This window comes from Pipra filicauda, unplaced genomic scaffold (assembly GCF_003945595.2).
Source record: "Pipra filicauda isolate LSUMZ 115617 unplaced genomic scaffold, ASM394559v2 scaffold33_size4404698_pilon, whole genome shotgun sequence".
NCBI lineage: Eukaryota > Metazoa > Chordata > Aves > Passeriformes > Pipridae > Pipra > Pipra filicauda.
In genome coordinates, this window is record NW_024104465.1 from 3,756,743 (window position 1) to 3,770,075 (window position 13,333).

Genomic DNA, 13,333 nt, shown 5'->3' on the forward strand with positions numbered 1-13,333 from the left:
CAGTGGTGGCGTCCTCCTCCCCCTTGGCCACATCCCGACCCTCCACCCGCCACGTTCTGGGTCATTGCTTGGTGCTGTTCCTGGAGATGCCCCACGTGCTCCCCTTCCTGCACTCTTCACTGAACCAGAGAGCCTCACACTCTGCTTAATTACTCACCTTCCAATTAAGCAGGTCAAGAATGGCAAGTTGCATTAAGGAACTCTCCAGCATTAATTGCTCGAGGCTGGGAGCTGGGTGGGGTTGCAGCTTGCTGCAGCCACCACACTGCAAGCCTGGGCCTTGCTGTCCAGCCCAGCTCATGCAAAACACCCTCAGATTCCTGACTCTGGCCAGTGTCGTGGGGCCACCCAGCCCCTCAGCCCCCAGGGAACTTCTCTGAGCTGGGGACAGCTGGGGACACCCAGGGACACAGGGACAGTGGCCCAGCAGGACACCCTGGTGCAGTGTGGAGTTCACCACCACTCACCTCCTCCTTCCCGCTCGCCTTGCTCTCCTTCCTCTGTCTCGCTGCCTTGGCCTCCTTCTCGGTCTCCCGCACGAGCTGTTTGATGAACCCCCCAGGGATGACCGACAGGAGCAGGGGGGGTGTGGATGGGGGCGGCCCCCGGTCCTCGTCCCGTATCTGTTCACAGGAGCAGAGGTGGGTTACGGGGTGGGCACGGGGACAAGGCACAGCACAGCCCCGTGGGCACGTTAGTGGCAATGGAGCTGAGAACAGCACTCTGCTCTGCTCTGCCAGTGGCTGCAGGCATTGCCCAGGCTCCCAGCGAGGCCACAGGCCACCCGTGGGCACCAGGCTGGTTCGGGTATGCTGTGGCTAGCAGAAGCACTGAGTACAAAAGCCCACAGAGAAGCACCTGGATTTCCACAGCCACCGAGGGCTGGTGCAGCAGGAGCCCACGTGCACTGCCATCTCTGCCCCAGCACGGCCACAGGAGGATCTGTCCTGGCTGCAGTGAGTCAAGAAGCAGCTCCAGAGTCACCATGGCCACATGCAGCCCTGCAGGGCCATCCCTATGTGCCAGGCCCCAGGCCAAAACCAGCCCCACTTCCCACAGCTTTCCCAGCCACAGCCCTGCTCAGCAGCACCAGCACCAAACCCTGCAGCCTCAGCCAGGCTCAGACAGGCAGGGACCCTTGTGCATCCAACAGCAGCAAAATCACCCAAACCAAAACAATCAGGCTGTGAAGGAGCCTGGAGCCAGCAGAGTTGGACACAGCAGGAGCAAAGTGTGCAGGGAGCTGTGGGGATGCAACCCCAGAGGCTGCTGCAGTGCAATCCCCCCCAGGACTGAGCCCCCGGGAAGGCACGAGCACCCAGCCCCAAAACACCACCGGTGCCACCCCGGACCGAGACTTTCCTTCTGCTCCCAGAGCGCGAGGCGCGAGGAGATGGCCATGGTGGCAGCGAGGCTGGACGGTGCTGTGGGGAGAGACGTGGTGACACGCCAGGCAGAGAGAGAGGAGAGAGTTAGCCAGGGGCTGCTGCTGGCCCCAGGGCTGTGCCACAAGCTATGTCGGGCCGGCAGCACAGTGACCTTGCTGGGGGTTGCCCAACCAGAGCTCACAGCACCGACTGGAGCGTGGCAGCTCGGGCACAAGGGGATGGGTGGTGCGGCAGTGCTGGAGAGTGCACTGCCACCAGCAGCCACCTCCAGCCCCGGCGAGGGCCAGGCAGCGTGGGGAGGTGGCAGCACAGAGGGTCGGTGGTGGGACCCCCCGGCTCAGGCTGGGCGGCCGAGGGAGCCCGGCCGTGCCCCACCGCGGGCTGACCCCGGCTTCACCTGTCGGGATCATTCACGCCCCGAGAGCGCCGGGGCTCGCCCGGCCCTGCCGGCGGCCGCATCTCCTTGTACAGTAAAAAGAGCAGGAGCTCCGGAGCGGCCAGGAGCCGGCTCAGGAATGTCGCTTGCGTTCCCGGGCGGCAGCCCCCAGGGCCACGTGCCCTCCGCGACCGGCGCTGCCCCCCACCCTGTCCCACTCACCCGGGGCTCTTTGGCCCCGGGGAGAACCGGCCCCGAGCGGCGCCGGCAGAGCCCGGAAGGTGGCTGTGGCCGGGCACCGTCACCTCCCCGAGCGGACCCTCCGTCCTGCCCTGTACGTGGGGAAACCGAGCACGGAGGGGACCAAGCACAAAGCATGGCACCAACAAAGGCCGGGACCACCATCACCACCCCTCTTCTGTCCCCATCCAGGTGCAGGATGTGGCCCCAGTTGGGCCGTGGCCATTTGGGTCTGGTCCCCGTTTGGGACTCGCTCCCACTGCCATCCCGGTAGGTGCCAAGAGCCAAGGCCACTGAGGGATCCCTGGCCACCTCCTGCACAGGGCAGGGAGCACCGTCTCCGTCCCCAACCCCTCTCCCATCGCAGCCTCTCCCCAGCACAGCCTCGTGCCTGGAAGCCGCCCCCGAAGCCGGGGCTGCCGCTATCGCCATCCATTCCCAACTAAAAATAACCCTCCCGGCCGAGGGCCCCACGGCCCCGCGCACCCAGAGAGCCCGTCCGGACCCCGACCCCCACCCCCAGGTCCCCCCAGGGCCCCCGTACCTGGCGGGGGCTGCGGGCGCGGGGGGCTGTCGGCCCTCGCCGGCACCGGGCTCCGCGAGAGAGCGACAGCGGCGTGCGGGGAGCGGCGGAGGGTCAGCGCACGCCTCCCCCGCCCCCGCCGCGGTGGCAGCTGAGGTAACACATGTCACTGCTAAAAATACCCGCGGCGGTGGCACCGGGGCCGCGACTGGGGAGAGGCAGTGGCACAGCGGGGCTCCCCTGTTCCTTGGCCTCTGCACCGGCTGGAACACACGTGTGTCACCCGTGCCCTCCCTGACACGCTGTTTGTGCCTTCCCTGGTGCACACTTTTGCAACCCACAGAAGTGGGAGAACCTCTGTGGCTTGGCATGAGCCCACCCGGGGTGCTCTGCTGCTGCAGGAGTGGACCCCAGGGTGATCCCCAAAGATCATGGCTCAGAGCTCCAGCACGGGGCTCCCCAGAGCACCCCAGTTCTCCCCACCAGTCCCCACCCTGAGATGGGGCTGAGCTGGAGAGGGACCTGAGAGAAGAGCTCAAAATAGCCCCTGGCACTAACACCAGCATGGTCAGCACCCAAACAAGGCAGGTGGGAGGGGGTCAGCAGAGTGGACATGTGGTGACCACACAGGACAGAGTGTGACCCCCAGTCAGGGTGCAGGGCCCTGGCTCAGGCCAAGTCCAGCTGCAGAAGTGTAACTCTCCCTCAGGCGCTCGACATCTGACCTGAAAAGGTCCACAGACATGCCCAGGGCATCAGCTGGAAAAGCTCTGTTAATGAGAAAGGAAATGGGATTGTCAGTCTGGACTCACCTGGCAGGACTGACCTGGCAGGAAACTAAGGGTTGCTCCAAGCATCTCACCAGCCCCAATTACACCCAGGAACGGCAGGAGGACACACGGTTTTGAATGGTCTGTCACATGGTCCCGGATGGCAGTGCAGCCATGGGGCAGCCTGTCTGCTCCTGGGGGTCCCTCCAGCACTAGTGGAAAGCCACCATTGGTCACCCATCACCCACCTCCCAGTCCCTGCCAGGGACCCCTGACACAGGGCTGAGGATCACCCCAGGGCCCTCCTGGCACAGCGAGCACCGTCCCACCATCAGGACACAACCAGCATGTCCCTAGGCAGGGGAAATGAGGGTAAACACCATGTGCAGGAATGGGGGTGAGCAAAGGGACTTACCTGTGTGCGGGGCAGCCGGGGTGATGGGGCACAGGGGTCAGTCCAGCAGTGCCCTGTGAGCAGCTGGCACAGCCCAGCACATCCTGGCACAGCCCGTCCCAGTCCAGCGGGAAGGGGCAGGTGACACTGAAAGAACCAGGCACCAGCACACACGCAAAGGACGGTTTTTATTGGGGTCTGGTCGTAGGAGAGCAGTTGTACTGACCAACACACAGAAGCAGCTTAGCTGTGCCAAAATAATCCGTTAAAAAAATACTGGCGGAAAGAACCGAGTGTGGCACATCCGCCACGACGGGCGAGGGCTGTAAACTCCGAGGACAGTCCGTGAGGAGCCCGAGGGACGTGCCACAGCTCACCCGGCACAGGGACCCTCCTCCCCACAATAAATATGGAAAGAGCCAAGTACATAAAACAAGGAATGATCTCATCGATACAATATCTAAAGTTATTTACAGATCCTGGCTTTGCTTACCATTAATTACACATTTTGGACAGGTTCTCTTTCGATCATTTCCCTCATCATGAGTAGCTGTTCGTGTGAATCTGCTCCTTTTTGTTTTGAAGGACCGAATGAGGCACTGCAAGTGCTCACAAATCCCCTCTCCAAGGATGCTCCTGCTTTATTCTGTTTTTCAGACTCATTTTTATGTGCCATCTCACCTGCTCTCTCCCTTCCTCCGAGGAGAAAATCCCTGCTACAGCCAGGAAAGTCTCTTCCCAGCCCGTACCTCACCCCGGTCCATCTCCTTTTCCAGTCTTGGAACACATTGTGCCAAACAAACCCGGACAAACCCTGACTCTGAACAACCACCTTCCTGCACCTGTCCCCAGGTTTTCTATCAAAGCCCTGCCTGGACACACCTCAGGCCAGCAACACCAGGCTCAGTGCTGTCCCCACTGTGTCCCCTTTCGGGGGGTGACACTAACGAGCCACAATAGCACCAGCACCAGCACAGTCTTACCCGTCATGGGGCTCTACCTCCCTCCAGGAGCAGCTCCAGCTCACGCCAAAATCCAGTGGGATCAGACAGGCATGAGAGGGTGAAATGGGAAAGAAGGCAGGGACTGCTCCAGAGTGAGGCAGGGATCCCTCCCCATGGCAGAAGCACAGCAGGGATTTCTCCTTGGCTCCAGGCAGCCCCTCAGCAAGGAGAGGGCTTCAGCAGCAGAAAAATGCCAGATTTCACCCCAGAGATGTCTTGGGGATCAGCCCTGACCACTACAGACCTTCAGCTCCACCACACTGCCAATTAAAAGCATGTGCTGTAATACCTGAAGTATTCCTCAAACCACAGAGGCCATGTTCACAATTGGAATTATTTTTAGGAAATGGGTGATCTGCTGAATTTGGGGCTATTTCTGTACCTCACCTGGGAAGGAGGTGCCGGGGTTGGTTCTCTACAGATGTGCCCAGTGGCAGCAACTCTCACAGTGACACCAGGAGTGGTACCCACAGCGAGGGGGTCCAGCATGGGGGTCACCCAAGGGATGGTCCCAGCAGGGTCTCGGAGTGCCTGCTCCCTTCCTGGGATGTGACACAGAGCAGGGTCCTGCCCTGGCCCTGACCCCCCGACAGACACCACTGCTGCCTCAGCAGGCTCTGGCCTGTTTTTAAGGATCGAGTGATACCCTCAAACACCAAATCCATCTCCAGTACGTAAATTTTGGTGACTGTGGCTGCCTGCAGCCCATCTCTGCCCTACACCTCAACTGGCCCCCATGCCAAGTTCTCCAGCTCCAGCACCGCTCTGGGCTCTCCCTCTGCTCACTCCTTACCCTCGGAATTAGAGCTGTGCATTTCCCTGAGCTGTATCAAACATCAAGCTGACTCCTTGCCCCAATTTAGGTCACCGATTCTCATTAACCTAGCACAGACTCATATGAATAAACACTTGCTCTTGGAAGGCTGAAAGATAAGGGGGAAATTTAGAAATATCACATCAAGGGGTTGACCTGCAGGAGCTTTCCCGGTGCTTCTGCATTCATGAGCCACCTCAAGATAGTCCTGACAGAGCCGAGTCCCTGTGCCGGGAGACAAGGGTGAGCTGCACATCCTCAGGGAGACTATTCCCACTTTATCATGAAAAACAGAATAAAGCTGGCTGATCCTGCTTGAAAGGAATTGCCACTTCCATACGCATACGGAGCAGAAATTCTGTGGAATGTCAGAAGTTGGAGAAACATGTATTTAATAAATAATATAAAATGCTTTTTCTGTTAAAATAGAATTCTCGGGTTTATACCTACAGAGCATAGCAACCTTTACATAAACAAAATAAAGCTGAGTCTGTGGTGATTAGTTTAACACAAAATAAAAATACAATTTAACAATAGTATTAAAACAGCCAATGTTCCATCCACACAATATGTACACCATGGAATAGAAATCAACAGGAAACAAAAGTAGATTATCTTGAAACTCCTCAGACATTTGGATATACATCTTTTCTCTGTATATTTTAGATATTTTCCTTTTTTTTTTTACAATATTAAAATTAATACTATGCTTTGTCAAAATACGCTTTTCAGGTTTTTTTCTTTAATTTGTAGAACTGACTCATTCCTTATATTAATCAACACAACTAGAATTATTTACTGTCTACTGTACACTTCAAATAGTCCTTCCTCCAGGGATATTCTGGGTGTGAACACCTCAGAGCTGAAGGAGCCGTGTCACTGCCACGTGCTGAGAGGGGCACGGAGACACCCGTGTGCCAACGGCTGTGGGACACGGGAATAAGGAACCTGGTCCTAAAGCTGATCAGCTGCCAGGGAAAGAGCAACTCAGAGCTCCAGGGATTTCACTCTTCATGAGCTGACTTTCTGTAAACCCAAGGAATGTCAGTGCCAAGTCACCACAGTGCCGGGGCTCGGTCCTGCTCGGGGAGCAACATCAAGCCCTGAGCAGCTCTCCTGGGCACAACAGTGTCCACTTGGACAGGATCACAACCAAAACAGGTCTGTTTTAACACAAAAAACCAGTGTTTCCATCACCTACACACTGCGCTGCACGCACCTGATTTATATCAAAACCAAACCCAACCTCATAATCCAATTTCCATTTTTTCCCCCTTGACAGAAGTGGGAAAAGAAAAACTTCCACTGGGTTTCTAAAGGGGAGGTGCTGAATCATGGAATATCCTGAGTTGGAAGGGACTCACAAGGATCACCCAAGTCCAACTCCTGGCCCTGCTCAGGATAACCCCAAGAATTTGAGGAAAATTTGAATGTGACTAAGCTGAGGTCTATCCCTGGAGCTGCTCTCCCTACCTGCCAGGCTTCCCAGCTACACTTTCAGCTATTTTTAGCCTGCTCCAAGTTTTTTTGAAGCCTAATGGGGGGTGGGAGAGCATACCAGGAATGTCAATCCAAGTTGGCTCCACTCCAGCATTACTCCAGCTTATCTCACAGCAACAGTTTGGGAAGAACCTGTGAGCCTGTGGCTACAGGCTGTGCTGGACCAGGAACAAGAACAAGACATAAAGCTCAACACAACTGACAGGAAGAAGTTTTTACACTTGGAGAAGTGGACAGCCAACACTTGGGCGAAGGATTGAAAAAAAAATCATAAATGTTCCTTTAACAGGTAAATGAATTTGCAAAACAGTTACCAAATAAAGCTGAGTAACAAAAATTTATACCTGTAATGACAAGACACCTGATCTGACCCGGCGTCCAAAGGAGTACCTGACTCAGGAGACACCAGCCAAACTCATCCCTGCTCCAAGTGGTTCCTCACTCTGCCTGCAGCAGGAATAACTGTGGCTTTGCTTCTCCTGCACTTAAATTTCTACTCATAGAAACCTGATTTTGGCCAGAATTCACTGTATCCCTATTACTCAAGTGAGACATTAATTTACAGCAACTCCCACATATCAAAAAAGCCCAGGGAGCAGGGGTGCAACTCCTCAAAATGCCCCAGGACCCCCAGCCCAGCTCTCTCCCATCCCATCACTCCTGCTGGCTTTCCAGGATCTGGCCCTACTGCATTTGCCAGCTACAAGGAATAATCAGGATATGATCCCTGCAGCCCTGGAGACACATGGATGTGTCAGGGGGTGTTTAATATGGCCCTATCCAGGTGTAATTCTCCATTTTGGAATATCAGAAACAATTCCTGCGCACACTTAAATCTTCAGTCCAGCTGATGCCTTTTTAAAGGACTTTCAGATAATTTGTTTAAAAGTCTGTTTAATCATTCACTCAGATGAGTGAATGCTGTGGATGCCTGAAGCTCTAATTTCTTTACTTCCCTAAACATTAACAAAAATACAACTCCTACAAATATGGTCAAAATGCAAAACAGACAAGGCCGTGCCTGATGCTCTCCATGTTCAATGAGGGTTTTACACACACAGATGAAGACTCTCATGTAAAATGACACCATCAGGAACCTTTGTCCAAGATAAAAACTTCGGGGACTCTGGTACCTACACCAGGAAGGAGCAGTTTGGGGCAGTATCCAGGATTTTGGCTGGAAGGATGGAATTCCAGCTCTCCCTCTGCACCAGCAGATCCAGTCCCTTTCACCAGAACCCCAGTTCTTATGGGGGTCCCAACGGGAGTCACTATGTAGTTTGTCACTACAATAATCTCTCCTTCTCTCCTAAGAGCAGTTACATATAAGTCAAATAAAGCTCCTATAAACTGTCAATAAATCAGTTGACTGAAGAAAACCAAATCTGTTACTGCCCCACTCTCACCGGAGATGGAGAGCTGACTGAGGGCGGACTGGGATGAGGCAGTAAGGACTGTGATAAGAAGGATAGTCTGGGGCCATCCCAACTCCAAAATACAAGTAATTTCCTAAGTCAATACACAGCCTTCGTTTCATACCCAATCTCTGGTTTTGAGGCACGATTTTCCCAATTGCTGCCCTGTCCCTCCCCTCCTCACCGACACCAGCGCCCGGAATCTGCTGAGCAGAGACTGCCAACAAGGAGTGAGAGTAAAAACCAGCCATGGAAAATAACTGAAGGAGAAGAATGGAACTGACCGTGGACTAAGAAAGTACAAACAAGTTACACAAGAACCGTGAGCAGCGTTTAACACAATCTGAGGGGTTTTTCTAAATCAAGAAGAAAAATAAGAGCATCACATGATATTGCAGGGAGAGCTGAACAACACCCAGTGGCATGAGACATTTCCTATTCCAAACATTGTTAAATACCACACATAAGAGTCATAGAATCATTTAGGTTGCAAAAGACCTCCAAGATCTTTGAGTCCAACCTTTGACCGACTACCTTTGACACTGCTCCTTACAGAGGAGCTGAGATGCTCAGTGACACTTATCAGCAGGAATGACAGAGAGGCTGGTACCCTTTACACAAAATAATTTGGAAAATAAATGGGAAAAAAAAAATCATTGAAAGTAATCACTGACTCATAGAAGGTATTTTCCAGAAGGTTTTTCCTTTGATGAAGCCCCTGATGGTCAGAGAGAGTTTGCATGGGCTCTGCAGACAACCCAGCCCCACTTCTAGAAGCAAATACAGCCAACTTTATTACTTTTCTACAAGGAAAGAGGTCTGGAACTCTGCGGTTGTCTGACAGCAACACACACTTGCACACTTGGCAGATGGGGGAAGCTGTCAGGGCAATTTCTGCTCTCATTTACCAGACACAATTCCCATTGTCTTTAGGGACTATGAGAGTTGTACCTACACAGCTGGGAAGCAAATCTTCTCAAAGGTGTTCACTGAATCAGAAAAAAAGCTTAAATTCAGCCCTGACCTCTCTCTTACGAACAATCACAACACCCAGGGCAAGGCTGACTTGATGAGCTTGAAGTTGTCAGACAGTTCAGGATTGGATCTTGACTTCAGCAAGAGTTCAGCACCCCAGGACTGATGCCTCAAGTAGAATTAATATAAACCGGGCATTTGATCAGCTCCTTCTGTCAGTACCACACTCAGTTTTCTCAGACTGTTTACAATGTGGACAGTTTGAACTCTTTAGCAGAGAAAAATCAAAGATCCTTTCACAAGCTGAGCTGTGTGATATGTGCACGAACCTCCCGGGCCAAGCTACAGAGAAAACTGGGATATCTATGCTATGAGAACACACCTGTGTACAACAGAGAAGGATCCACGAGTCCCAGAACTGGAGTGATCCGGAATACGTACCGAGGTACCCAGACATTTGAACCCAGCACATGCACTAGAATGCATTGGATTTGAATAGTTTCTTTTTAATTTTTAAAAAGTGCAGTTGACCTGAAATGGAAAAGAACTGTCTTTATGTTCACTGTAAACTTGTCAAAAGGAATCTGCTCTTTAAAAACTGTGCTAAAATAGTCAATTTATACAACAGAGCACTAGATGAAGCTACCATAAATTCCTCTTCACCAATTATTACTCTATTGTGTCAGTTATAGTACTGCATATACGTAGAAGAAGCAAAACGGTGGTAGCTACTATTAGTGAGTACAACAAACCAAGGGAATAATTCGAGTTCAACGCTCCCATGAAGTAGCAATAACATTTAAACCACAGGACAGTTAGAATTCAGTACTTTGAAGTGCATAAGAGTCACACTGTTGATCATCAGCAGTATGGAGAAAGGTTATTATAGAGTCAGCAGTAATGGTTGGAAAGGACATGGCAACACGACAGAGTGAGGGTCATCCAACAGGGCGGCAGCTCCGGGTCTGTCGGTGTCACCATGGAGTGTCACCCCAGCCAGCAGCACCTGCGCCAGCCCCAGGCCTGGTGCCACCAAACGAGGGGATCGCAGGGAAAACAGCCTCTTCCTTCCATCAGTAGTTCCAGAGTAACGGAGCACATCCAGGTCCCCGCCGGGAGTGGGGACACGTGGGAGCAAGGAGCAGCCTCTACGCTTGGTGACTTCCACCGCTGCAGGAGCAGGAATCCACCCGCCACCCTTCCAGTCTTCACAGCCTCCACAGACAGAGTTCTGACATGATCCCACGCTGTAAACATCTAATTCCTCCTCTTCTAAGCACATCCCGCGTCCAGGATTGCACAAAGTCATTCATAAGGGTTCTGGGACACTCTGCATGTTCACCAAGTAGCTCTCCCTGCGTGAACGTGGTTCGTGTCTCCTACAGCCCATTGCTGTTCCTGTGGCTGAGCGGTGGCTTCGAGAGCTCTACAACCGTGGAGCGAGACTTATTGAGAAACTTTGGAGCCCGGCGCAGCAACCTCTGGGCCTCAGTGAAAGCTTCTGTCAGCTCTTTTTTCCACTGAACAAATTCGGGGTCACTCTGAAAGAGACACAGAAGCAGTTTGGCACTTCATAGTAACCGGCCAACAGCGTCTTCTGTCTTACACAGCACCTTAAGGAGGTTATTTTAATTTTCCGAAGGAACGAGCAGCTTTGGGTATTGCCCATGTGCAGCCCTCGGCTTCTCCATCGCCCCACCGAAGGCTGGACACAACGTTTTGAGGACTCCTGCACTTCCCCCTGGCAAACACACGAGCTACAGAAACTCCCTGCAGTGACACATGAGACAACAAGGCCCTCGGAGCCCGCGGAGGTTGAGTAGTTTTGAAGTTTTTAGCTATTTAATAAACTGAACTCGTTTTGGCCCAAATACCATTGAAATCCATGACAGGAACTGGCACAGTTGCAGGTTTCCTGCTTCCAAAACTCTAGTGTGATAAACACTTCAGCTCTGCTTCACAAAGGGCCTTAGTTAACATGTAACAGGAAGACCTGAAAACTTGTCAGTCGTTTATCATATGCAAAACACTCTGATTAAGTTATCAAAAAACAAGTGTCTTACCTCACACTGTAGGACAAACTGTTTTCCTCCTTTAATTCTCAGTAAGATGCATTTCTTATCTTTAATTTGTGTTTCTTCAACAGATACTATTTGTTCCATTGTCAGCAGGTTTTGCTGCAGCATTTGCAAAAGAGCAGAGAATTAATTGAAAAAAAACCCCGTTGCCCATCAAATAAAAGTCACTATCTCATTTTTCTAGACTCCCCACATGAATTAAGTTATGAACATTAAGATTCATTACACAAACATTTATTTCTGAAGGCTGGGTCATGAACTAAAGATAGATTATAAGGTAAGAGACATTTACAAGGGGCTTGGTTGCTTCAACAGAGACAACGGAATATCAGCTCTGAAAGCCAGTAATGACAGCATGAAATAAGAATCTACAAATAGGTGTGTCTGCAAACAGAATATTCATTATTTTTCCTCCAGAGTTGCATATAATTTGATACATTTTCCAAGTATTACTGCTGCTAAAAATAAAAGCCAATCTTACTATTTTTAAGAGCTAAAAGGGAATATTTCAGCACTAAATACTTCCAAAGTGAACATACACAGCAGTGTGCAGGAAAGCTTTCCCTACAGACTGCAGAGGACACAATGTCTTAAAATTCCAAACCCTTCTTTAACTAAATACACAAAATATCTGCCCTGCACATGAGCACAGTTGGGCTACACTACAGTCACTATAGCATTTTCTTCAAAACAAAATGCTATAGCATTGACACCTTACCAGTTTGTGTTTTTTTGTATAAACAGTCCAGAGGTCCTAAATGAAAAACAACACCATCAACTACCAAATTCCTTTAAAAACATAACAAAACAGAGTAAACAGGTTTCTCAAGTCAACTTTATGTCTCCTCCGTGCAGTGTAGCTACCGATTAACTACAGCGATGCTGGAGATAAGTTACTCAAATCCACAGGGCATTTACTGGGATAAACCATTTCCACAGGAGGAACACCTGGGCACGAGTCCTTAGATGTTCCTGCACCTCCACCCGCATTCCAGTGCTGCTCCCAGTGTAGCCTCACTTACCCGGGACTCTCCTTCTCCTCGCCACTCAAGCCGGTTTGGGAAGAGGTAAAAGTAACGACGCTGCCACTGAGTCAGGAAGGGGTTCCCCAATTTCAGCATGTATCCATGCATTATACAGTCCTTCCCCAGGGCATAATCTAAAACAAGAGAGAATATCAGCAAAGCAAACCAAGGTCCAACCTAAAAGCATTCTGCAGGGAGCTTTGTGGAGAAGGGACGGAGTCCTGGGCACGGGGCACTCAGTGCGCACTCGGCAGGTTGAAATGCTGCTTGTGTGTGCACACACAGCCCCAGTTCTGCCTTAATTATATGGGCTGATGCACCTGCAGTGGAGTAACCAAGAACACACTTGGTTCTTAAAAAAGTATCTCAACAAAGAATGTTAAAAGAACTGGATATTGCTCTCCAAAGCCTGGGGGGTTGATGCAAATCGCAGGCTGCAGTTTGCTGTACAGGACCTCCAGGGGCCCTTCTCAGCTCCTGATCATGAAATCAAACCCCACACACTGTGAGGGTGAGGAGGCCCTGGCACAGGTTGTCCAGAGAAGCTGTGGCTGCCTCATCCCTGGAATCGTTCAAGGCCAGGTTGGATGGGGCTTGGAAACAACCTGGTCTAGTGGGAGGTGTCCCTGCCCATGGCAGGGGGTGGAACGAGATGATCTTTAAGGTCCCTTCCAACCCAGACCATTCCATGATCTATGATTCTATGATACTCTTTCCAAAGTGTGATGTCATCAGTCAGCATTTCAAAACATTAACAAACATCTTAAGCAACACGACAGTGACTAAACGAATTCTAACGATTCCCGGTGAATGACAGTCACGGGAGTGTGT

General features: G+C 51.5%; 2 protein-coding genes across 2 annotated transcripts in view; both read right to left on the bottom strand.

Annotated features, from left to right (window-relative positions):
- The window catches only part of MYO18B (myosin XVIIIB), a 58,218-nt gene extending 53,537 nt beyond the window's left edge, over positions 1–4,681 (bottom strand). The window contains exons 1-3 of the mRNA XM_039384154.1: positions 4,675–4,681; positions 2,549–2,598; positions 468–623 (exon numbers count right to left, since the gene is read on the bottom strand). Of these exons, the coding sequence (XP_039240088.1) occupies positions 468–623; positions 2,549–2,598; positions 4,675–4,681 (213 nt within the window). The remainder of the gene's footprint in view (positions 1–467; positions 624–2,548; positions 2,599–4,674) is intronic.
- GRK3 (G protein-coupled receptor kinase 3) overlaps positions 3,860–13,333 on the bottom strand; it is a 65,881-nt gene continuing 56,407 nt past the window's right edge. The window contains exons 19-21 of the mRNA XM_027722315.2: positions 12,500–12,636; positions 11,463–11,576; positions 3,860–10,940 (exon numbers count right to left, since the gene is read on the bottom strand). Of these exons, the coding sequence (XP_027578116.1) occupies positions 10,779–10,940; positions 11,463–11,576; positions 12,500–12,636 (413 nt within the window). The 3' untranslated portion in view covers positions 3,860–10,778. The remainder of the gene's footprint in view (positions 10,941–11,462; positions 11,577–12,499; positions 12,637–13,333) is intronic.